We start from the raw sequence: 25669 nt of genomic DNA on the forward strand, positions 1-25669 counted from the left end.
TAGCATGTACCCTCAACTGAAATGCAACTCACGCACTTAGCCTACGGCTTTGACATACAAACTAAAGGTTCATACAAAACATAGGCCTATGACCTGTTTGGTCACGCCATTCAATGTCAATATCATTAGCCAGTCTTAAAAGTGGCAATGCAGGCCCAATATGAATATAAAAACATGTCCAAATAGCTGAGTGAGGGCATATAACCTCCCTGCCAGTGGCAGTAATCCTGGTTGGTACTGGGAATAGTCCGACACACCTCCTTAAGATTCAACTAAAGAGGGGTGTCAGACTCTAGTAATAGTTCTGAATGATTCTGGTCCCATTCTGACACAGCGGTCATTAGATATTCTAAAATACCAGAATACAAACTACTGATAGCGGTTTTCAGAGGCCTATGTTTTTCGACGCGTGAGAAACAGCTTAAATGCTGTGACGTCTGTATCTGTGACTGGAGAGCCCTTTAGTAGTGTACTCTCATGCTATAGTATGTAGATACAGTTGACTATTACAGCTTTATAAAAAGACTCAAAGCTATAATGAAATGCTGATATCGATAGCATGTTAAACTTCATTAATAGTCATTTGGAGCCATAATGATATCTTAGATCTTAATCACCCAGAAGGGACAGCTGTTCAGTGGGAGGCACACCGACCCATACCAACCCCAGCCAAAGGAGACATGCCCCTTTCAAAATCAACAACCATGCTCGAAACAGATCTAAAGATAGCAGGAGCACGGCCAGCTCTTAAAGAGGCTGTTAGTTACTATTTAATACCTCACCCTCTGCAGGGTTAGAAGACAACCGGATGCATCGGGTTTTCTGGAGAAATGGAAAGGGAGCCTGTGACTTCCGCTTTTGGATCATTAACAAGGCGACCCCTCCATCTTAACTCCTCCTCCACATTTACTGGATTGGTTGAACAGTGCAGAGGAGAACTTCGGACAGTAATTTATTTTCAGGATCAGAGAGAAAGAAATGCCTGCTACGTTAGGTTACTATTACCTCAACGTAAAGACAATTAAAGTGAGTGGGCTGGGCAATAATTGTGTGTGTGTGTGTGTTGAGCACTGGTTTCCAAAGCCAGTCACCAATTTGTTTTCCTCAGGTTTTCCTAGTGAATGAGACTCCATCGAAGTGTGTAAAAGTTCACATGCCTGTGGTTGTGAAATGAAATAAAAGCCGGTGTGGTGGAGCAGTAGAGCCTAGCAGCAGCTCCTACCCAGGCTGCCCTGGGGCTACTCCACATTCTCACTTCCCAGAATGTAACCACCCCCTTCCCTTCCCGCCCAGCCGCAAGGCATGCTTTTTATTTCATTTATTATTTTACAACGCTTGGAGTCAAAGTATCAATATAATATTGTCCAAAATAATATAGCAATATGTAACTGAATCCATTTCCCACCCCCCATCACTACTGTCTGGTGAGGAATAGCATAAATATATTTCATGTGTATAGAACATTCACTGACTCTCAGGTACCTTTGAAACCACCTGAATTCTTGATTACTCTCATAACTCAAATACATGCTACTTCCCCAATGGCAGACACCAATACATTGCAATTACCGTCAACATTAAACTTTTTTGAAATATTTCAAAGCTTGTGTGTGTACACTTTAAAGTACACTACCATAATGATATTTATACTTCCAATAATCATTACCTGACCATTTCCCAGGCTTAAATCGTGTACGGTAGGGGGATCACCATTCTGACTGAAAGAAATCTTGAAGTGAGACTGCCGTTTGGGTGGTTCCCTCCTGATGTTGAAAGTACAGCCATCTTCAATATCCATACTTTGACTGTCCATCTCTGAAGGGCTTCCTTCACTGCCCTGAGGATCCCCAACGTTACCAAACGTCTGGTGGTTCCCATGGGTCAGCCGCTGATGCGAAGAGCTTCTCTCCAGCCGGATCCTGGGGTAACGCACCACACGTCCTCCCTTGGAGCCAGTGAAGCCCAGATCGGTGGCCTCGCTTGTGGCCACAATGTTCATGTTGTTGGCCTGCCTGGCTTGGTCCTGCTGTCCAAGCTGGAACACAAGCCTTTGAGTGGTGCCAGGTTGACCCGGGTCAGAGTTCTGCTGCTGGACGGACCAGCGGCAGGGCCCAGCTCCTTGACTGCCAGAGCCATAGCCGATCCTGAACTGCTGGACATCAGATCCATCTGGGGAGTTCCTTGAGATGTGGAAGCCTCCGTTTCCGTTAGACATAGCTGAGCTGACCTGACCGCTTGAGTTTGAGCCATCTTGGGGTGTGACGCAGAATACCCTTCGCTTGGGTTGAGCGGGTTCTGTGGGCTGCTGATTCCGATTCTGAGGCATGGCAGAACTAGAGCCACCTGAAGCCACTCGGCTGTAGTGAGGTGGTGAGCTAGCCGTAGATGGAGTGTCTCGGCTGTAGTGAGGTGGTGAGCTAGCCGTAGATGGAGTGTCTCGGCTGTAGTGAGGTGGTGAGCTAGCCGTAGATGGAGTGTCTCGGCTGTAGTAAGGTGGTGGTGGTGGTGGAGCGTAGCGGTAGTTCCTGTCTGGTTCTGTGTAGGCCGGAGCAGGTCCTGGGGTGTAGCTGGGTGGCGGTGGCTCTTCGGCTCCAGCAGGCCCGGCACCGGAGGATCGTTGGAGAGAGATCTGCATAGAGGAACTCTTCGTGGGTCGTGGCTCGGCAGGAGTCAGCTGGGGTATGAACATGGAGGAGCTTCGTTTGAGTGAGGAGTCTCCAGAACCTCCATGACCGGCCAGGGGACTCTCAGACAAGGGACGTGGCACAAAGCAGACCTCTCTCTCAGGCCGTTGCCGAGGCACAGAGAAAGCACTCAAGGCAGGCAGGTCTCTCTCAGGACACCAGGAGAAGGTAGGCGATTCTGGGCTGCTCCAGCGCTGAGGCCGGTGAGGCTGCTGCATGTGGAATGCCATGGCGACATCGTTGCCGTCCTGGGCCTGGGACGGCCCTTCCAGCTCCTCCATTTCCGGAGCCGTATTGCTGCGGCCAGAGCCAAAGTACAGACGCAGCCGGTGAGACATTTTCACCTCCTGCTCGGTCTCTCTGTCTCTGTCTGTCTCGGTCTCAGCTGGCTGGTCCCCTTTCTCGTTTTCACCCCTCCCTCCCTCCTCTCCCCTCTCTCTTTTTTTCTCTCTTGCTCCCTCTGTCTCCCTCTTTCCCTCCCACAGTGAAACAGCAGAGCTAGAGGAAAGAGGAGCAGCGAGTCAGCACAATAACAAGAGAGGCACTGCCAGGGAAACTCCAAGCTACAAACTGAAGGCAAACGGGGAGTGAGAGAGACAGGGATAGAGAGGAAGAGAGAGAGAGGAAGAGAGAGAGACAGAGAGAGGAAGAGAGAGAGACAGAGAAACAGAGAGACAGACAGACAGACAGAGGTAGAAAGGAGAAAGAAGAAAAAAGAGACTAATCTAAACTGTTAGCGCTGGACAGTGTAGCAATAGCGACAGACAGCAGAAATAGCCCGAGTGACAAGCAGCATTCCAGGCATGATTGGATAAAGGGCACCCGGTGCTCCTGCCTCTACTGAGGTGAGGGTAGGGTGGCCGTGGTCATGTGACATGACGGCTCCCCAACCTCCACCCCGTTTGTGTGAGTGTCACCGCCCCCGCCCCCAGCCTGAAACAGCACCTGGGTTCAAATAGTATTTATTGTCTTTTTACCACTTCAGGTTGGCAGGCTCAAATCAAGCTACTCTCGAAGTATGTGAAAGAGAACAAATACAACTTGAACCCAGGTATGAACAGTACCACTGTCTCTCAGCTGGTCCTTATCCGTCAGGGGGCCGAGGCCCAGTGGGAGGGACACACACACACACACACACACACACACAGAGCGCTGAGTCAGGCGGCAGACTTGACAGGACCATAAATCTATTGAAGTAGTGCTCATCCCAGATCCCACACACTGGGCTCGGGACGACAGGGGCCAAGAAGACAGTTACACAACGCCATCTTACTCGACCCTAGTCCCCCTTTAGGACAAACACAGGGGCCAAGAAGACAGGACCAGTCTCTAAACTCGTCATCCTCGGCTTGAACACCAGTCAAACTAGAACTCCTTCTCTGAGGTGGGCAGCTACCACACAAAAGGCACTGAAATACTCTGCCAAGTTACTCAACCCCCATATCCCCACCCTCCATGTCCAGATTTACTTCATTTCAGTGTCACTGAAGATAATAAGCAGCTGTGTTCCTTCCTGGTCCACAGTGAAAAAAACAGAGCCAATATTTTAAAGGAAGCCTCTGACTCTGCAACTGAAAGGCCCAGTCAGTACATGACAATAGATGTACACAGTGGTAGCCTACATGCTGATGGTAGTTGTGAAACTGCTCACCGTGCGTGTTGATAATTGGAGACTGGCCATTTAAAGAATCAGCCATTAAAATGTGGTGGGCATATTTCAAAACAACACTGTATAACTCAAGAAGATCTAAATGCATATGAAACTGATTGAGATCAAATGGGATGTTTCACCAGTAAAACCTGAAGAATTATCATTCACAATTGACAGTGGGAAATGTGAAGGGAGGGTGAACACAATAATGTGTACATAAAGTAGAGTTAAAGAAACACAGAATGTGATTCAGATCTTCAAGCTCTGGGGAAAAGGGATCCAGAGGGGCGGGGGGCGCGGCGGTTACGGAGCCGCAGCCTCAGGCTTTATTATAAGTGTCAGTACAGATAATAAGCAGCTGCCTTCCTTCATGGTCTACAGCGGAAAACAGAGCCAAGCTTTTAAATGAAGCCCCTGCCTCTGCACTGAAAGGCCCAGCACAATAGGACTGCATTTGGGGGCACATGCTGATGCTGGTTAGAAAACCTCCCTGTGTGTGTTGATGATGATTGGAAAATGTCAGATGATATGATACTGTACTGTGCATACTACTGGGTTTGACACTGATTCAACAGTAATGCTTTACGCCATGCTGCCTGCCCCCTCTTAGTTCCAAGGGGACCACCAGTCAGGCTCTCCCTGGGCCTTTGGTGTGTTTGTGTGCTTGGAAACAATCCCCCCCTCTCATCAGCAGCTCCCTCTCAGCAGCTCCCTCTCAGCAACTCCCTCTCAGCAGCTCCCTCTCAGCAGCTCCCTCTCAGCAACTCCCTCTCAGCAACTCCCTCTCAGCAACTCCCTCTCAGCAACTCCCTCTCAGCAACTCCCTCTCCCTCTCAGCAACTCCCTCTCAGCAACTCCCTCTCAGCACCTCCCTCTCAGCACCTCCCTCTCCCTCTCAGCAACTCCCTCTCAGCAACTCCCTCTCCCTCTCAGCAACTCCCTCTCCCTCTCAGCAACTCCCTCTCAGCAACTCCCTCTCAGCAACTCCCTCTCCCTCTCAGCAACTCCCTCTCCCTCTCAGCAACTCCCTCTCAGCAACTCCCTCTCCCTCTCAGCAACTCCCTCTCCCTCTCAGCAACTCCCTCTCAGCAACTCCCTCTCAGCACCTCCCTCTCAGCACCTCCCTCTCAGCAACTCCCTCTCCCTCTCAGCAACTCTCTCTCCCTCTCAGCAACTCCCTCTCAGCAACTCCCTCTCCCTCTCAGCAACTCCCTCTCAGCAACTCCCTCTCCCTCTCAGCAACTCCCTCTCCCTCTCAGCAACTCCCTCTCCCTCTCAGCAACTCCCTCTCAGCAACTCCCTCTCAGCAACTCCCTCTCAGCAACTCCCTCTCAGCAACTCCCTCTCCCTCTCAGCAACTCCCTCTCCCTCTCAGCAACTCCCTCTCCCTCTCAGCAACTCCCAGCACCTCCCTCTCATCTCAGCAACTCCCTCTCCCTCTCAGCAACTCCCTCTCCCTCTCAGCACCTCCCTCTCCCTCTCAGCAACTCCCTCTCAGCAACTCCCTCTCCCTCTCAGCAACTCCCTCTCCCTCTCAGCAACCCCCTCTCCCTCTCAGCAACTCCCTCTCCCTCTCAGCAACTCCCTCTCCCTCTCAGCAACTCCCTCTCCCTCTCAGCAACTCCCTCTCCGCAACTCCCTCTCCCTCTCAGCAACTCCCTCTCCCTCTCAGCAACTCCCTCTCAGCAACTCCCTCTCAGCAACTCCCTCTCAGCAACTCCCTCTCAGCAACTCCCTCTCAGCAACTCCCTCTCAGCAACTCCCTCTCAGCAACTCCCTCTCAGCAACTCCCTCTCAGCAACTCCCTCTCCCTCTCAGCAACTCCCTCTCCCTCTCAGCAACTCCCTCTCCCTCTCAGCAACTCCCTCTCCCTCTCAGCACCTCCCTCTCCCTCTCAGCACCTCCCTCTCCCTCTCAGCAACTCCCTCTCCCTCTGTGGCAGACACACAGGGGAGGGAGACTACGTGGTTCAGCTGCTGTCATAGCCAGCCAGCCACCAGAACAAAGCAGCCACTATGGTTACTGTACACATGCCTCTCAAACCATATCATCATAGGCTTTGTCCATTCTCTTTCTGGCTGCATGGAATCAAAAGGTTCCCCCAATCCACAACCTGGCAGCTTCAGGACTACCACACAATCTGTACCATCATCAGCTGCATGTGAAATACAATTCAAAATACAAAATAACCCAATCTATGCTCCTTTGTGTGAGAGCAATGAGACTCTCCAGGGGAACCTTTAGAATGGGATTACTCCTCCTCAGACTTATGAGGGAAAAGACAGGCTGGAGGCTGCCACTGCTCTCTCCCTGTCCCTGCAACAAGGTTAAATAACCTGAATGGTCAGGTGAAATAACCCACATGTTGAATAACCTGAATGGCCAGGTGAAATAACCCACATGTTGAATAACCTGAATGGCCAGGTGAAATAACCCACATGTTAAATAACCTGACTGGCCAGGTGAAATAACACATGACGAATAACCTGAAATGCCAGGTTTAAAAAACCACGTCGAATAACCTGAATGGCCAGGTTAAATAACCCACATGTCAAATAACCTGAATGGCCAGGTTAAATAACCCACATCTCAAATAACCTGAATGGCCAGGTGAAATAACCCACATGTTAAATAACCTGAATGGCCAGGTGAAATAACCCACATGTTAAATAACCTGAATGGCCAGGTTAAATAACCCACATGTTAAATAACCTGAATGGCCAGGTGAAAATAAACCACGTTGAATAACCTGACTGGCCAGGTGAAATAACACATGACGAATAACCTGAAAGGCCAGGTTTAAAAAACCACGTCGAATAACCTGAATGGCCAGGTTAAATAACCCACATCTCAAATAACCTGAATGGCCAGGTTAAATAACCCACATGTCAAATAACCTGAATGGCCAGGTTAAATAACCCACATGTTAAATAACTACCATGTGTCCCTTTAAAGAGGGTATGATTTGAGAGTGAAGTTAGTGAACTATAGAAATCATGAGGTGGGTTACAGAGACTCTAATATGCTACATGTTGTCGATCACACTAACTCACAAACTATGAACCGTGGTGATCTTAAATTCCCCCACTACAACCATCAAGCTGTACAAACCATTCCCAGGGAGATAGACCGAGCAGAGTAAATTGATCAGGCCTTACTTTAACTGGCTTTCATTATTAGTCATCTATGGCAAGTAACATTAGCAGAAGATTTATTTCAGTATCATCGTCAAGGAAACAGAGGACATTATGGTCTACAGGCCTCAAGAATGTAATACATTTTAGATTGAAAGGAAATCACATTCCCAGCATTTCTTATGTGAAAAGAAAATAAGATTACAAAATGATGACATAAGAATTTAGAAGTAACTGCAGAGGCAATAAATAGTCTCTTTATAACCAAGTCGGTCCTGGCTGCCAGTGAGAACAGATGACTATTATGTCCTGGAGAGGAAAGCCCCATCAGACACACAACACTGGGGCTATAGTCTGAAGTTCTGCACTGAAAAGAGCAGTCCTCCATTTAACAACGTTGGACTTCTCAGAGCAACACATTCTGGGCCCGTATTCATGCTGTTCTAGGATCAGGTCCCCTTTGTCCATGTAAATGTATTCATGATCTTCTAAAAAGGCTAAACTGAGTCAGAAAAGGATGTTCATATGATAGGGAATATATACAAAACCTTGCAGAGAGCCGATCGAACTGACAACCTTCTAGAAAAAAATATTAACTATTGGAACCAAGACTTAGAAAGAACTGATGTTGGCACAAGATGGAGGGAATGCTGGAGCATAACTAACAAAATTAGTTAACAAAAATGTACGCTTAATCCAGTATAAACTAATGTATAGAATTTATTATACAAGAGACAAAATTCATAAATTATACAGCACAACGGCAGTCATGTCTTAAGTGTAAAACTAATAATGACTCAATGATCCATGCTTTCTGGGAATGTTATGAAGTCCAGAATTTGTGGGCGGAGCTAGAAAGTTGTCTGTCAGAGGTATTGTAATGTAAACTTACTTTTAATGCGTCTGTCTGCATATTTAAAGACATGGCATATGGGGGTGTATACTAAAAAAGGTGGAAAATCAATCACTCCGCCACCAATAAAAAACTATTGATACAATTCAAGGACAAGTGGCAAACAATAATGCAGGTACTAGGGATGGGGGTGTGAGCATGTGGGTCTAGGGCAGATGACATGTAGTCATTGTTTGTGTGCGTCTGTAAGCTGTTGTTCATATGTATAAGCTTGTGTATGTAAAAAAATAAAAAAATAAAAATGTATACAAAAAAATAAAGGCAAAACTGATCCTAGTAGATCAGCACTCTTACTCTGAGACATTTTATGAATAAAGGCCCTGATCACGTGACCTCCAAGAACTCAAAACAGGAACAAGGTGCCAAACATGGAAATAGCATTTCTATGGTCCCTAAGAACAAGGTGTTTTCTCCTAAATGCACAGATAATAGGCTACTTATGATGTAATTTGAAGTGGGATTGCAGACAACATTGGAAAACAAGAGAATCAGAAATTACCTTCTGTTGACAGAGAGAGAGAGAGAGAGAGAGAGAGCATTGCATACAACAAAATGATTAGATGTTGTTAGTGATAGTTAGAGGATTTCCATGGTAACACACTATCATCATATTGTTATCAAGAACGATGTACTGCTGTCATACAACAAATGTGTGAAAATAAGAATTTCTGTTATGTAGAAAGAGGATATTTTTTTGGATCAAAAGTACATTTCAAATTGTAAGATCATTTTCAATGAAATCAACAGACAAAAGAGAACATGATGAAAGGTAGAGAACAGAGAACAACTTTACAACGCTTGAAAGATAATCATTCAGAATATAATTTCACAAAAGCTGAATCTTACCAATCTGTTTTCATCAAACACCTCAAAGAGTAGTCTGTGGTTCAGGGGACAAACCTGTGATGACAGAAGAAGTGACACTTTTAGTGCAGACCTGTAATAAATGTAAACGGTCTAGAAAATAGGTGCTTCATACACAGAAACTATTGCATAAAAGCTTTAAAACACACACATACAAAAAAAAAAAACACACTAAATGGCAATGAATTAGCATATCTAGCATGTAGAAAAGATAGGATATGGGGTCTTTAAAAAAACTACAATACATAGATTAGGCTGTGTCTACACTTGACACTTAAATGCAACTTCTGTTATCAGAGTACGAAGACCGCATTGAAAAGACATGTCTAGATGCACAAAAAAAACGCATTGTAGTCTGATAGTGTTCAGATCTGGCTGAGCACTTCAGGAGGTGGTCAGGGACGCATTGTGTGCGGATTGCTCCTCAGTCTGGACACAATCAGGCTAAGGGAATACAGTGGGCGACGTCAGCAGCACTCCGCCCACAAGTCTCCAGAACTGTGTGTTTCGAGAGCAAGAGGCACCTTTTTTAGGGGGGAGGACATATGTTCCTAGCGTGTGAGGAACGTGTTTGCTAGCTTCATAAATGCTACCCAGCCTGTCCACAGTCTCTCTTATTTAGAAATATTTTTTTTGTTTGGCTAGAGTTATGCTAAACTGTTTGCAATCCTTTTACCTTTGCTGGCTAGTTACAGAGGTTAGATGGCTAGCTAGCTACAGTAGTTGGCTAGTTACAGAGGTTAGATGGCTAGCTAGCTACAGTAGTTGGCTAGTTACAGAGGCAGCGCAGGAAAAGGGAATCGGGACACGCTGTGGACACATTTAAATGTAGGTGTAGATGCATGACGCGTTCAGAATTCCATGATCAGAACTCCAAAACTGCATGAACTGTCAAGGCCTTAGAGATAAACTGAAATCCAGGTCTGATATCTTAACTCTGGTTTTTAGCCCGTGTGTCACAACAGCTTCCAGCTGCCAAACCTCAGCATGCTCTGTTGAGTGTCAGTCTCCATCTCCAATCGCTAACTGGCTAACGCTAGCGCTGAATGTAATCGCTAATACTAGTGCTGAACGTAATCGCTAACACTATCACTGAATGTACAATTACTCCTCTAGGAATAGCCAGCTGGATGAATCACATACGTGTGGATGGGCTTGTAAACAATGCAATTGGTCCATTTGATTACATAGTTAGAGGGCTGGAACTTTGCCATAGTAGTGTTGAATGGCAATAAAATGGAGTGTAGCAGCACCACTCCCTTGAATAAAAATGGAGAAGGATAATGACGGGTATAATATGTTTACATACAGTGCCTTCAGAAAGTATTCATACCCCTTGACTTATTCCATATTTTGTTGTGTTACAGCCTGATTTCAAAATGGAATAAAAAAATCTCACCCATCTACACAAAATACCCCATAATGAACAAGTGAAAACATGTTTTCAGAAATGTTTTTACATTTATTGAAAATGAAATACAGAAATATAATTTACATAAGTAATCACAGCCTTGAGTCTATACTTTGTAGATGCACTTTTGGCAGCGATTACAGCTGTGAGTGTTTCTGGGTAAGTCTCGAAGAGTTTTGCACACCTGGGGATTGTGCAACATTTGCCCATTATTCTTTTCAAAGTTCTTCAAGCTTACCCAAGAAGACTCACAGCTGTAATTGCTGCCAAAGGTGTTTCTAGCGTGTATGGACTAAGGGAGCTAAATACTTACGCAACGACTATATTTCATTTATGACATTTAAAAAAATAATTTTTAGACAATGTTCGAATTTCTTCCAATTTGACAAAGTATTTTGTGTAGAATGTTAACAAAAAATTACAATTAAATACATTTTAATCCAACTTTGTAAAACAATAAAATGTGAAGAAATCCAAGGGGTCTGAATACTTTGGCAAGGCACTGTAAATGTAAAGAAACTCACTCTGAAATAGAACTCCTCGTTCCATTTGGGATTTAGAGTCTGAAAGAAAAGAATTGTTAAACAAGTTTAGTGAGGTTGGTCGGTGTGTTTTCTGCATGCTGTGAAACAAATAGCCTACACTTTCTTTAAAATCGGTCCGAGAACTAAGTGAGAGGACTCATTAAAATACCTCCTGTTATTAAAATAAGAGAAACACCACAATGTCAATTAAGTTTAGGAACACCACAATGTCAATTTCACAAGGTAGTCTGATTAATCTACATGTTACATCCTTGATAAAGTAACATCTCTGTTAAAATAACTTATTTGTGACATCAGGTGATACACTCTTCCACCATGGTGAGAGATCTCTACCTCATTTACATTACATTTACGTCATTTAGCAGACGCTCTTATCCAGAGCGACTTACAAATAGGTGCATTCACCTTATAGCCAGTGGGATAACCACTTTACAATGTTTTTTTTTTTTTTTTGGGGGGGGGGGGGGTTGGGGTAAGGGGGGGGTAGAAGGATTACTTTATCCTATCCCAGGTATTCCTTAAAGGGGTGGGGTTTCAAATGTCTACCTCCTCTTTGACTGAGAAGACGCATCATACAAATCTATTCTGATAGGGTTTCGTGCCAAACAGAAGAACCCCTCCAAAATATGTTAAGAGACGAAGCCAGTCCTGGGCCACCTTGCTGTTTGAGCAAAGAGAAACCCTCTATGTGGTATCTGATATTAGCATAACGTCACTGATAAATGTGATACATCTATCACTGTCAGGGACACTCTTTGACCTGTTTCTTAGGAGAGTTTACAGTCAATCCCAGGGCCCATTTCATAAATCGTCTGATCTAGGATCAGTTTGGACTTTAAGATCATAATGGACATGGACAAGGGGGTCCTGATCCTAGATCAGCAATCCTTCTCAGAGATGTTTTATGAATACCGGCCCAGAATTAGCATTATATTGCCACGAGGCACAGGTGCACAATGCTTTGACTGCGGCAGCAGCACACCTTCACAAACCCGGAGCGACCGTGAAATAAAAGGGTCTTCTGCTCCACATAGCAGCACATTGTCAGCTATTTATATCCCAGCCAGGGCCATGGACAGCATACGTCTGACTTCATGGGAGGGTTAGGGAGGCTGGCTGTCTCCAGGAGGGGGATGAGCTGAGTCTCTCTGGCCGTCATCCCAGGAGATTTACCCAGAGAGGGAGAGGATGGTGGTTGGGAATAATAATGTGACATCCATATGGTTTTTATTCTGACAGGACTGGTAGGAAGATGGAAGGAATCGTCCTTCTTGTGAAATGTGATGTCAGGTTGAACATACATCAAATAAAACTGGGCTACATTCTATGAAGCAAATTCCAGTGCTTGAGCACCTCTATGCTATTTCTTAGCTAATTTCTTCCACAATCCTGTTAGTTAGGTTAGGCCTAGAATACGACAATACTAAGGATCCCGAAACAGGGCTTCCAAAATCCCCTCAAGAGGTCCCCTTAGATTGTATGTTTCTAATTGACGTGATGATATACAGAACTGTATGAAACAGCTCCCTCTGCTGTAAAGGTTCACCCACATAGCCTTAATATTGGGGAAAGGTCTTCCCGTCAGACTACAGTAGTGTGTTCTGTAGCCGTCTCCAGCTGGTTATCATCCTCCAACTAACTGGCTTTTACACAATACTATTCACATTGCTTAGTAGTGTAAACAGCAAAAAGGAAACACTTTCTTGGCACAGATTCATCAAAAAAAATAAACAAATAAAATGAGATTGCTTTTGTTTAATCACCACAGGACACAGGAAGGAAACACCAGAGGATTACATAATAACTACAGACTAACAGACTTCCTGATCAGTTGATGAATCAAACTTGATTGTCCCCAGAGGGAAAGTTCACGGGGTTACCTTTTTAATGGTTTTAGTCTGGACTAAGGCAAGCTCTCTGTTCTCATCCGCAACATAGAGCGACAGCTTGACATAGGGATCACTGCAGAGAAAAGAAAAGAGACGCTATTATTAAGACAGTTGATGATGAGACGCTCATGCTCAAGTTAATGACACCAAAGGGCTACTGGCTCAAGACAGTGTGCTGCAGGGGTGAAGCCTGGGCCTGTTGCCAGGGGTGAAGCCTGGGCCTGTTGCCAGGGGTGAAGCCTGGGCCTGTTGCCAGGGGTGAAGCCTGGGCCTGTTGCCAGGGGTGAAGCCTGGGCCTGTTGCCAGGGGTGAAGCCTGGGCCTGTTGCCATGGGTGAAGCCTGGGCCTGTTGCCAGGGGTGAAGCCTGGGCCTGTTGCCAGGGGTGAAGCCTGGGCCTGTTGTCAGGGGTTGAGGCGTTACAGTAACTACTAGGTTTTCGAACTGAGTGACGTGCCGATTGTGCTTCTATAAGCATTCATCAAAGAGGGTGTGTGTGTGTGTGTGTGTGTGTGAGAGAGAGAGAGAGACACACAGAGTTGTGTCCAAGGGGACTCTTGTCTGTAGCAGCAATACAGTACAGACACAGGGGCCAAGGAGTCTCTCAGTCTGCTACACAGTAGTTCCATTGTTTAGTCAAGAAGGATCAGGCTCCGACATAAACACACAATTAGCAGCAGGGAGACTTTAATTAGTCATTTAGGGCTGGAGAGCAGCCATGATCTTGTTGTTGTTGCTCTCCCAGGCTCTTCTGAAGGAGCAGGGAAATAGCCTGGCTACAGATGCTCTCTCTAAAACCAAACCCCAGCTTGGTTGTTAGCAACCATAATAAAACCAGCCATCTATTTATTTATTTTAAGCACAAAATGCACACACACACAAACTTCTATTTTAAGCCTCAGTGTTTTGTCAATAGGCCAATAGAGGCTCATTCTGCTGGGTGTAGTCCAATGTCATGAACGTACGTACACCTGTAAGCAGTTTCGCTGCCTGTGGTATCTGTTACCAGGTTAGAATTTCAGGTTTGTAAACCTGACTGCCTGTTGTTTTGTTGAGTGATTGAAGTTGGTAGTACAGGACTACTGACCAGGCAGGCTCCTGATGTCACAGTGATTTAGATGAGTCAGGAGGAGTCAGGACAGCCAGTCCTGTGTACCCTGATATGCTATGGGGACAGTATTTCCATGAGTCTTAATAAATATTTGTTACATATTTTATTATTTGTAATGACAGAACAATGGGAATAGAGAGCAGGGTTTCCGTTACCCGGGAATTGCCGGCTTTTGGCCCCTAAAAAATGTAAAGCTGATAAATAAAATTGTTGCCTTCCAAATTGACCGGGAGAAAAAACAATGCAGGCTATCCCACCACTTTACAATGTGAGCTGGAGGCAGTATGCATTTTGAAAACATAATTGTTTGAACACTGAACATTTTACTTCATATTTTGAGGCATGTCTTACCTTGCTTAGAGGCAATTATTTTATAAAGACTTTGGGGAAGCTTACAATTCAAGTTTGGGGAAGCTTACAATTTATCTTACCATTTCTACCAATCTCCGTGCTAGTTATGATTTTCATATGCACATTTTCGTGCAATAGTTTCATTTCAATAATACTGTTTTTGTTTCTCAAAATCATTGTTACGTAAAATCGTAATTAAAATGATAAAAATTAAACTAATGTGAGAGCAAAAGCCTCTGCCATATGGACACATTGATAGCTAAATAGCCTAAATGAGTGCATGGAACTCAGATGGCCAATGCAGCCGTTGGCCTCTAACTTCCATTATCAACCAAGTAAAAATACACAAATCTGAAATAAAAACTGTAGAAAATATACTGATGAAAATTCTGGTTCTTTCAATCACAATCATCTCTCTACTCAGCCTGTCACCCTCCCTTTCTATCTGTCTTGACTTGAACCATCACTAGTGAAGTGCAACATTGTATCAAATCAATCAACTAGATCAGTCCTGAAGCTGTCTCTAGCAAACTTGCAACATTGTATCAACTAGCCTATTCTGGGCCCTCAGTTTCCCATGCCAGTGAGCTCAGGTCAGACAGCTGTTTGTGCATAAGGGAAAGGTATTTTATTACTTTTCCACCCGATGATGATTATTTTGTTCTTTCACGCCGAGGCTTGGTGATCACCGAGGGGGAGATTGTTGGAAGGATTTTTCTTTATAGGTTGACTGTGAGGCACTATTATCAAATCAAATGTTATTTGCCACATGCGTCGAATACAACAGGTGTAGACATTACAGTGAAATGCTTCCTTACAAGCCCTTAAATCAACAATGCAGTTTTTAGAAAGAAAAATGTTAAATAAATAAAAAGTGTTAATTAAGAAAAATAAAAAATAAAAGCAAATAGCTAAAGAGCAGCAGTAAAATAAAATAACATTAGGGAGGCTATATACAGGGGGGTACCAGTACAGAGTCAATGTGCGGGGGCACCGGCTAGTCGAGGTAATTGAGGTCATATGTGGGTAGAGTTAAAGTGACTATGCATAAATAGTAAACAGAGTAGCAGCAGCGTAAAAGAGGGGGATGGGGTGGGGTGGGGGGGGGCAGTGCAAATAGTCCTGATAGCCATGATTAGCTGTTCAGGAGTCTTATGGCTTGGGGGTAGAAGCTGTTGAGAAGCCTTTTGGACCTAGACTTGGCGCTCCGGTACCGCTTGCCATGCAGTAGCAGAGAGAACATTCTATGACTAGGGTGGCTTGAATCTTTGACAATTTTTAGGGCCTTCCTCTGACACCGCCTGGTATAGAGGTCCTGGATGGCAGGAAGCTTGACCCCAGTGATGTACTGGGCCATACGCACTACCCTCTGTAGTGCCTTGCGGTCGGAGGCCAAGCAGTTGCCATACCAGGCGGTGATGCAACCAGTCAGGATGCTCTCGATGGTGCAGCTGTATAACCTTTTGAGGATCTGAGGACCCATGCCAAATCTTTTCAGTCTCCTGGGGGGGAATAGGTTTTGTCGTGCCCTCTTCACGACTGTCTTGGTGTGTTTGGACCATGATAGTTCGTTGGTGATGTGGACACCAAGGAACTTGAAGCTCTCAACCTGTTCCACTACAGCCCCGTCAATGAGAATGGGGGCGTGCTCAGTCCTCTTTTTAATATTTTTTTAATATAGGCTATCATATATGTATTTCCTTTCCTTACTGTGTGAGGTGAAGAAAAAAATAATACTAAGAAGCTCAGCTTATTAGTGGTGGACATGTTGAGTTAAGACAAATCAGAAATCAAACATCCCCAAATGACAGAAAATTACATTTTCCTAATGGAAACCCTGAGCCAGAGATATGTGGTCAATGTGGTCCGTTGTTGGCATTAGTACCACTAGATTGTGGCATGTTTCATTCAGACACCCAGCAACTCCTGAGCACTCACAGCCTTATGGACACAGCACCGGAGGAGAGGCCTTCGAAACTCACAGCTATACAATAGTAGGCCTAACACCTAGTAGGCCTCCCAGGCAGCACGCTGCTGTACACACGGTCTCCTTATAGATACTCCGCTGCTAGCGGGACGTCAGGATGCTAACACATGCGTCCTGGCAGGTGAGCATTACTCAAACAGCATAGAACAGGCAGTCACAACCTCAGTCCTCCGCTACAGCACAGATAGGCTTTACAGTGGGGGAAAAAGTATTTAGTCAGCCACCAATTGTGCAAGTTCTCCCACTTAAAAAGATGAGAGAGGCCTGTAATTTTCATCATAGGTACACGTCAACTATGACAGACAAAATTAGAATTTTTTTCTCTCCAGAAAATCACATTGTATGATTTTTTATGAATTTATTTGCAAATTATGGTGGAAAATAAGTATTTGGTCAATAACAAAAGTTTCTCAATACTTTGTTATATACCCTTTGTTGGCAATGACACAGGTCAAACGTTTTCTGTAAGTCTTCACAAGGTTTTCACACACTGTTGCTGGTATTTTGGCCCATTCGTCCATGCAGATCTCCTCTAGAGCAGTGATGTTTTGGGGCTGTCGCTGTGCAACACAGACTTTCAACTCCCTCCAAAGATTTTCTATGGGGTTGAGATCTGGAGACTGGCTAGGCCACTCCAGGACCTTGAAATGCTTCTTACGAAGCCACTCCTTCGTTGCCCGGGCGGTGTGTTTGGGATCATTGTCATGCTGAAAGACCCAGCCACGTTTCATCTTCAATGCCCTTGCTGATGGAAGGAGGTTTTCACTCAAAATCTCACGATACATGGCCCCATTCATTCTTTCCTTTACACGGATCAGTCGTCCTGGTCCCTTTGCAGAAAAACAGCCCCAAAGCATGATGTTTCCACCCCCATGCTTCACAGTAGGTATGGTGTTCTTTGGATGCAACTCAGCATTCTTTGTCCTCCAAACACGACGAGTTTAGTTTTTACCTAAAAGTTATATTCTGGTTTCATCTGACCATATGACATTCTCCCAATCCTCTTCTGGATCATCCAAATGCACTCTAGCAAACTTCAGACGGGCCTGGACATGTACTGGCTTAAGCAGGGGGACACGTCTGGCACTGCAGGATTTGAGTCCCTGGCGGCGTAGTGTGTTACTGATGGTAGGCTTTGTTACTTTGGTCCCAGCTCTCTGCAGGTCATTCACTAGGTCCCCCGTGTGGTTCTGGGATTTTTGCTCACCGTTCTTGTGATCATTTTGACCCCACGGGGTGAGATCTTGCGTGGAGCCCCAGATCGAGGGAGATTATCAGTGGTCTTGTATGTCTTCCATTTCCTAATAATTGCTCCCACAGTTGATTTCTTCAAACCAAGCTGCTTACCTATTGCAGATTCAGTCTTCCCAGCCTGGTGCAGGTCTACAATTTTGTTTCTGGTGTCCTTTGACAGCTCTTTGGTGTTGGCCATAGTGGAGTTTGGAGTGTGACTGTTTGAGGTTGTGGACAGGTGTCTTTTATACTGATAACAAGTTCAAACAGGTGCCATTAATACAGGTAACGAGTGGAGGACAGAGAAGCCTCTTAAAGAAGAAGTTACAGGTCTGTGAGAGCCAGAAATCTTGCTTGTTTGTAGGTGAACAAATACTTATTTTCCACCATAATTTGCAAATAAATTCATTAAAAATCCTACAATGTGATTTTCTGGATTTTTTTTTTCTCAATTTGTCTGTCATAGTTGACGTGTACCTATGATGAAAATTACAGGCCTCTCTCATCTTTTTAAGTGGGAGAACTTGCACAATTGGTGGCTGACTAAATACTTTTTTTCCCCACTGTACAACAGCACTACTATACTGGGTCAAGGGGTTCATGTGTGGCAGTGTTATCCCTTGAATTGGGGGGGGGGGGGGGGGGGGGGGGGCGTGTATATATACAATGGATGGGGAAACCCTATTGTGTGGGATCCATTCTACAGTTGTCCCGTGTGGCTCAGTTGGTAGAGCATGGAGCTTGCAACACCAGGGTTGTGGGTTCGATGCACACGGGGGACAAGTATGAAAATGTATGCACTCGCTACTGTAAGTTGCTCTGGATAAGAGCATCTGCTAAATGACAAAAATGTACATCGCTCTCCTAGTGAGGGAAGTTAGCTAGTTATTGCTTTTCCATGGGCTTTGACTTATTCTACTGTAACCTACTCTTGGAGCTGATGTTCATTATCATGCATGTATATATCATGTACATCAGTCAGCTAGAAGTTTTTAGGCTGCAACGAGGATGTGATTAGAGAACCATTCTGGTAAGACTAATGTGAAAACTCTGGTCTAGTGAAGACTTTGTTAATTTCCTGCTGTTTCACAGGAGAAAAACAATTATGAGAGGAAAGGATAAAGATATTGGAGAAATAGAATAGCCTAGGCCAATAGGATCCAAACCAGAGGTGGGGAGAGGGGCTGTACATAGGCCTGTAGGAGAGCCTGGGGAGAGGGGCTGTACGTAGGCCTGTAGGAGAGCCTGGGGAGAGGGGCTGTACGTAGGCCTGTAGGAGAGCCTGGGGAGAGGGGCTGTACGTAGGCCTGTAGGAGAGCCTGGGGAGAGGGGCTGTACGTAGGCCTGTAGGAGAGCCTGGGGAGAGGGGCTGTACGTAGGCCTGTAGGAGAGCCTGGGGAGAGGGGCTGTACGTAGGCCTGTAGGAGAGCCTGGGGAGAGGGGCTGTACGTAGGCCTGTAGGAGAGCCTGGGGAGAGGGGCTGTACGTAGGCCTGTAGGAGAGCCTGGGGAGAGGGGCTGTACGTAGGCCTGTAGGAGAGCCTGGGGAGAGGGGCTGTACGTAGGCCTGTAGGAGAGCCTGGGGAGAGGGTATGTAGGCCTGTAGGAGACCCTGGGGAGAGGCCACTGCCACGGACCAGAGCTAGGAGGGTCTCAGGGTACAGAGGCTCAGTGAGGCAGAGTAAACGCTGAAAGTACTTTAGCTACCAACCTGTCTGCTGCGGTCTCCAGTCCTTTCTCCCTGAAGCTTACTAAACCAGCCAATCGTGCACTTTATTGACCAACGAGCCTCAGCTGGACTTTATGGCGCTCAAAGGGCATGGTAAAAGGGTTTGATAAAATGTACCCATGTGGATTAGGCTACATGTGTGAGAGACCAATACCATAACTTTACTGTCCAATTACATAGAAATTCATTTTGTGAGGTCAGCATCAAAATATACTAAATCAACTGGAGAAGACTGGTTTGTGTCCATGTTTTAAATAGACTGAGTGAAAAAAAGGTTATTCATCTATACTGAACAAAAATATAAACAAATGTAAAGTGTTGGTCCCATTATTCATAAGCTGAAATAAAAGATCCCAGAAATGTTCCATACGCACACAAATGTTGTGTTTACATCCCTGTTAGTGAGCATGTCTCCTTTCCCAAGATAATCCATCCACCTGACAGGTGTGGCATATCAAGAAGCTGATTAAACAGAATTATAATTACACAGGTGCACGTTGTGCTGGGGACAATAAAAGGCCACTCTAAAATGTGCAGTTTTGTCACAACGCCACAGATGTTTCAAGTTTTGAGGGAGCATGCAATTGGCATGCTGACTGCAGGAATGTCCAGCAGAGCTGTTGCAAGAGAATTGAATGTTAATTTCTCTACCATAAGCCAACGTCGTTTTAGAGAATTTGGCAGTACATCCAACCGGCCTCACAACCGCAGACCACGTGTAGCCACGCCAGCCCAGGACCTCCACATCCGGCTTCTTCTCCTGTGGGATCGTCTGAGGAGGGGATGCTGAGGAGTATTTATGTCTGTAATAAAGCCCTTTTGTGGGGAAAAACTCATTCTTATTGGTTGGGCCTGGCTCCCCAGTGGGTGGGCCTGGCTCCCAAGTGGGTGAGCCTATGCCCTCCCAGGCACTCCCATGGCTGAGCCCCTGCCCAGTCATGTGAAATCCATAGATTAGGGCCTAATGAATATATTTAAATTGACTGATTTTCTTCTATGAACTGTAACTCAGTAAAATCTTTGAAATTGTTGCAGGTTGCATTTATATTTTTGTTCAGTATAAATACATCTACCCCTCCAACAATAGTCATTATAGAAACTTGGCTATTTGTGAACGCTTCTGCACATCAACGCACGTAATCCGGCAACAAATGAACGAGCCGAGATACACATGCGTCCCAAATGGCACCCTATTTCCTATATAGTGCACTACTTTCGACCAGAGCACTATGGTCAAAAGTGGTGCACAAATAGGGAGCCATTTGGGACGTAGTCCACTAGAAGGTCTTGCTGCACTCCATGGAACACAAACAATGGAGTACAGTAGAAATGTTTAACTAAATGGGGTGTGCTCTTTATAAAGCTAATGAGTTAGTGTTTTTTTTTTGGGGGGGGGGGGGGGGGGTTTGCATTGGGCAGGAGGGCATTGGAATTCCTTGCAGGTGAGAGGCAAATGATTGCTTGATTAAGCAACCGAAACAACACACAGAGATCTTATGCAATGGAGCATTAAGCAACAGATATGCAGGTTGGTTATCTATCCGTCTGTTAAGCTTTTATTTTAAACATTTCCAGAAGGGGGGGGGGGGGATATAGCTCTCGCACAATTTCTCAGAAGAAAACATTTGTGGAAATTCATGTAACCATGATGCTTAATTTTCTCCTAACTTGTGGATCTGGGTCATGAGAATTGAAGTTGGAGTGTAAAGTCAGTTTAGTAATCATCAAGGTTTACTGATCTAGGTTTGGCTCAGGGTTTACTAGTCTAGGTTTGCGCAATGTATTTGGAATGTTCTAGAGAAGTCAAAGGGCAGCAGGGAAGTAGTGGTAGCTAAACACACACAAATATAGCCTAGCTCATTCTCACCTGGCTCCGATAATGTCCTTCTTTGCCAGATCAATGCCTGCCACAACCTTGACACGGAGAACTCTGGTTTCATTCTAAAAAAAATACAACAACAAAAAAACATTAAGGCATTTTATAATTAAACATCTTGTATCGCACAACAGTCGAAATGCTTTGAAATGGATAACATTGTTGGCAGCCTGAGTCTGCCTTGGTCAATAGGTCTACTTATAAAGAAAAGGTAGCGTTATCTAACGCTAGTCGGCTGTAGCTGCGTCAAAACTCCTGTATTTTTCATCCTATAGCTTGTTCTCCATATTTTTTTTTATTGTGACTAAACATGTCGTCACTTTTATTTCCCTGACTGATCAAAACTAATTTTCTCATGCTCTCGCGTCTCTCTTGCAGCAGACATATTCAGTGAGGGAAAAAAGTAGTTGATCCCCTGCTGATTTTGTACGTTTGCCCGCTGACAAAGACATGATCAGTCTATAATTTTAATGGTAGGTTTATTTGAACAGTGAGAGACAGAATAACAACAAAAAAATCCAGAAGAACGCATGTCAAAAATGTTATAAATTGATTTGCATTTTAATGAGGGAAATAAGTATTTGACTCCCTCTCAATCAGAAAGATTTCTGGCTCCCAGGTGTCTTTTATACAGGTAACGAGCTGAGATTAGGAGCTCACTCTTAAAGGGAGTGCTCCTAATCTCAGTTTGTTACCTGTATAAAAGACTCCTGTCCACAGAAGCAATCAATCAATCAGATTCCAAACTCTCCACCATGGCCAAGACCAAAGAGCTCTCCAAGGATGTCAGGGACAAGATTGTAGACCTACACAAGGCTGGAATGGGCTACAAGACCATCGCCAAGCAGCTTGGTGAGAAGGTGACAACAGTTGGTGCGATTATTCGCAAATGGAAGAAACCCAAAATAACTGTCAATCTCCCTTGGCCCGGGGCTCCATGCAAGATCTTACCTCGTGGAGTTGTAATGATCATGAGAACGGTGAGGAATCAGCCCAGAACTACACGGGAGATCTTGTCAATGATCTCAAGGCAGCTGGGACCATAGTTACCAAGAAAACAATTGGTAACACACTACGCAGTGAAGGACTGAAATCCTGCAGTGCCCGCAAGGTCCCCCTGCTCAAGAAAGCACATATACAGGCCCGTCTGAAGTTTGCCAATGAACATCTGAATGATTCAGAGGAGAACTGGGTGAAAGTGTTGTGGTCAGATGAGACCAAAATCGAGCTCTTTGGCATCAACTCAACTCGCCCATGTTTGGAGGAGGAGGAATGCTGCCTATGACCCCAAGAACACCATCCCCACCGTCAAACATGAAGGTGGAAACATTATGCTTTGGGGGTGTTTTTCTGTTAAGGGGACAGGACAACATCACCGCATAAAAGGGACGATGGACGGGGTCATGTACCGTCAAATCTTGAGTGAGAACCTCCTTCCCTCAGCCAGGGCATTGAAAATGGGTTGTGGATGGGTATTCCAGCATGACAATAACCCAAAACACACGGCCAAGGCAACAAAGGAGTCGCTCAAGAAGAAGCACATTAAGGTCCTGGAGTGGCCTAGCCAGTCTCCAGACCTTAATCCCATAGAACATCTGTGGAGGGAGCTGAAGGTTCGAGTTGCCAAACGTCAGCCTCGAAACCTTAATGACTTGGAGAAGATCTGCAAAGAGGAGTGGGACAAAAATCCCTCCTGAGATGTGTGCAAACCTGGTGGCCAACTACAAGAAATGTCTGACCTCTGTGATTGTCAACAAGGGTTTTGCCACCAAGTACTAAGTCATGTTTTGCAGAGGGGTCAAATACTTATTTCCCTCATTAAAATGCAAATCATTTTATAACATTTTTTAAATGTTTTTTTCCCAAACCTGCTCTGCCCTACTCAGAACCTGCCCTACTCCCTGGTCTATTCGACACGTTGGAATTTTATCCCACTGTGTAAGTAGAGCGCGTTCTCCAATCAGCCGAGCCAACCGTGCCAGTCACAAACAAGGCAGTCTTGGAATAAAGATTCATTGAAATACAGGTATGACTCACATAATAGCACACACACACCTACAGGAGCGAAACAAGAACACTCATATACAAGCTGCCAACCAGGTGAACAGTACGGTAAACTACTTTGAGCAACCTTTCCCACGTAGGCCTCTCTCCTCTTCCTCATAATAGGGGTAGTTAGTGTTACGATTAGCTTTCAAACTGAACATGATTTGACCAAGACAACAGTGAGTTTTTCCATTTCATGTTAAATCAAAGTTTATTGGTGGCGTACAAAGTTTTGCAGAACGTTATCTCAGGTGCAGTGAAATGCAGATGTTTCTAGCTCCAACAGTGCAGCAATATCTCACAACACAATAACACACACATCATCCACAAGTTAATAAAATTATTAAGACATATCAGAATGAGCAGTATCAAAAAGTGCAATGTCCGAGTCTGGGAAAAAAATATATACACAGAGTGTACAAAACATTAAGAACACCTGCTCTTTCCATGACATAAACTGACCAGGTGAATCCAGGTGAAAGCTATGATCCATTATTGATGTCACTTGTTAAATCCACTTCAAATCAGTGTAGATGAAGGGGAGGAGAGGTTAAAGAAGGCTTTTTAAGCCTTAAGACAATTGAGACATGGATTGTGTATGTGTGTCATTCAGAGGGTGAATGGGCAAGACAAAATATTTAAGTGTTTTTGAACGGGGTATGGTAGTAGGTGAAAGGCACACCGGTTTGTGTCAAGAACTGCAACGCTGCTGGGTTTTTCACGCTAAACAGTTTCCCATGTGTATCAAGAATGGTCCACCACCCAAAGGACATCCAGCCAGCTTGACACAACTGTGGGAAGCATTGGAGTCAACATGGGCCAGCATCCCTGTGGAACGCTTGACACCTTGTAGAGTCCATGCCCCAACCAATTGAGGCTGTTCTGAGGGCAAAAAGGTGGGGTGCAACTCAATATTAGGATGTAATGTTTGGTAGTCAGTGTGTATGTACGTGAATGGGGTGTAGACAGTATGGACAGTACAGGAGGCTGCTGAGGGGAGGACGGCTCATACTAATGGCTGGCATGGAGTTAATGGAATGGTATCAAACACATGGAAACATTCTGTTCCAGCCATTACTATGAGCCCGTCCTCCCCAATTAAGGTGCCACCGGCCACCTGTGATGGACAGTATGTGAATAGAAAAGGTGTGTACAGGCCTCCAGGGTGGTGCAGCGGTCTAAGGCACTGCATCACTACAGACGCTGGGATCGGACCAAGGCTGTGTCACAACCTGCGGTGACCAGGAGTCCCATAGGGCGGCGCACAATTGGACCAGCGTCGTCCGGGTTAGGTGAGGGTTTGGTCAGAGGGGCTTTATTTGGCTCATCGCGCTCTAGTGACTCCTTGTGGCCTGCAGGTTGACTTCGGTCGTCAGTTGAACAGTGTTTCCTCCAACACATTGGTGCGGCTGGCTTCCGGGTTAAGCGGGCAGGTGTTAAGAAGCACGGCTTGGCGTGTCATGTTTCGGAGAACGCATGACTCGACGTTCGCCTCTCCCGAGCCCGTTGTGGAGTTGCAGCAATGAGACAAGATCGAATCACGAAATTGGGGTGAAAAAGGGGGTAATATTTTTTTAAATGTTTTATGTGTACAGCAGTCGTTATATAGGATGAGCCATGATTAGAATACAGTATATACACATGGTAGCCACTGGTTAGCGCGTTGGGCCAGTAACCGAAAGGTCGCTGGTTCGAATACCCAAGCAGACAAGGTGGAAAATCTGTCGATGTGCCCTTGAGCAAGGCACTTAACCCGAATTTGCTCCAGGTGTGCCATACTACTACGGTTTATGTGACAAAAACCTCATCATTTTTATAAAGTGGGTAAAACAGTATGTAAACATTATTAAAGTGACCAGTGTTTAATGACTATGTACATAGGGCAGCAGTCTCAAGGTGCAGGGTAGAGTACCGGGTGGTAGCCGGCTAGTGACAGTGATTAAGGTTCAGAGCAGGGTACTGGGTGGAGGCCGGCTAGTGATGACTCTGTAGCTCAATTGGTAGAGCATGGCGCTTGTAACGCCAAGGTAGTGGGTTCGATCCCCGGGACCACCCATACGTAAAAATGTATGCGTACATGACTGTAAGTCGCTTTGGATAAAAGCGTCTGCTAAATGGCATATTATTATTATTATTATTATTATTATGATGATGACTGTTGTGCCTGGAGATAGAAGCTGTTCATCAGTCTCTCGGTGCCAGCTTTGATGCACATGTACTGTCTCCTCTTCATAGATGGTGGCGGGGT

General features: G+C 45.1%; 1 protein-coding gene across 5 annotated transcripts in view; it reads right to left on the reverse strand.

Annotated features, from left to right (window-relative positions):
• The window catches only part of nedd4l (NEDD4 like E3 ubiquitin protein ligase), a 111499-nt gene that overhangs the window by 79382 nt on the left and 6448 nt on the right, over positions 1-25669 (reverse strand). For all 5 annotated transcript variants that reach the window (XM_084170926.1, XM_084170924.1, XM_084170923.1 and 2 more), the window contains exons 2-5: positions 21367-21440; positions 13083-13164; positions 11182-11220; positions 9229-9282 (exon numbers count right to left, since the gene is read on the reverse strand). In XM_084170926.1, coding sequence (XP_084027052.1) covers positions 9229-9282; positions 11182-11220; positions 13083-13164; positions 21367-21440 — 249 coding nt within the window. The remainder of the gene's footprint in view (positions 1-9228; positions 9283-11181; positions 11221-13082; positions 13165-21366; positions 21441-25669) is intronic.

The sequence above is a fragment of the Coregonus lavaretus genome (genome assembly GCF_964263955.1).
Source record: "Coregonus lavaretus genome assembly, chromosome: 10".
NCBI lineage: Eukaryota > Metazoa > Chordata > Actinopteri > Salmoniformes > Salmonidae > Coregonus > Coregonus lavaretus.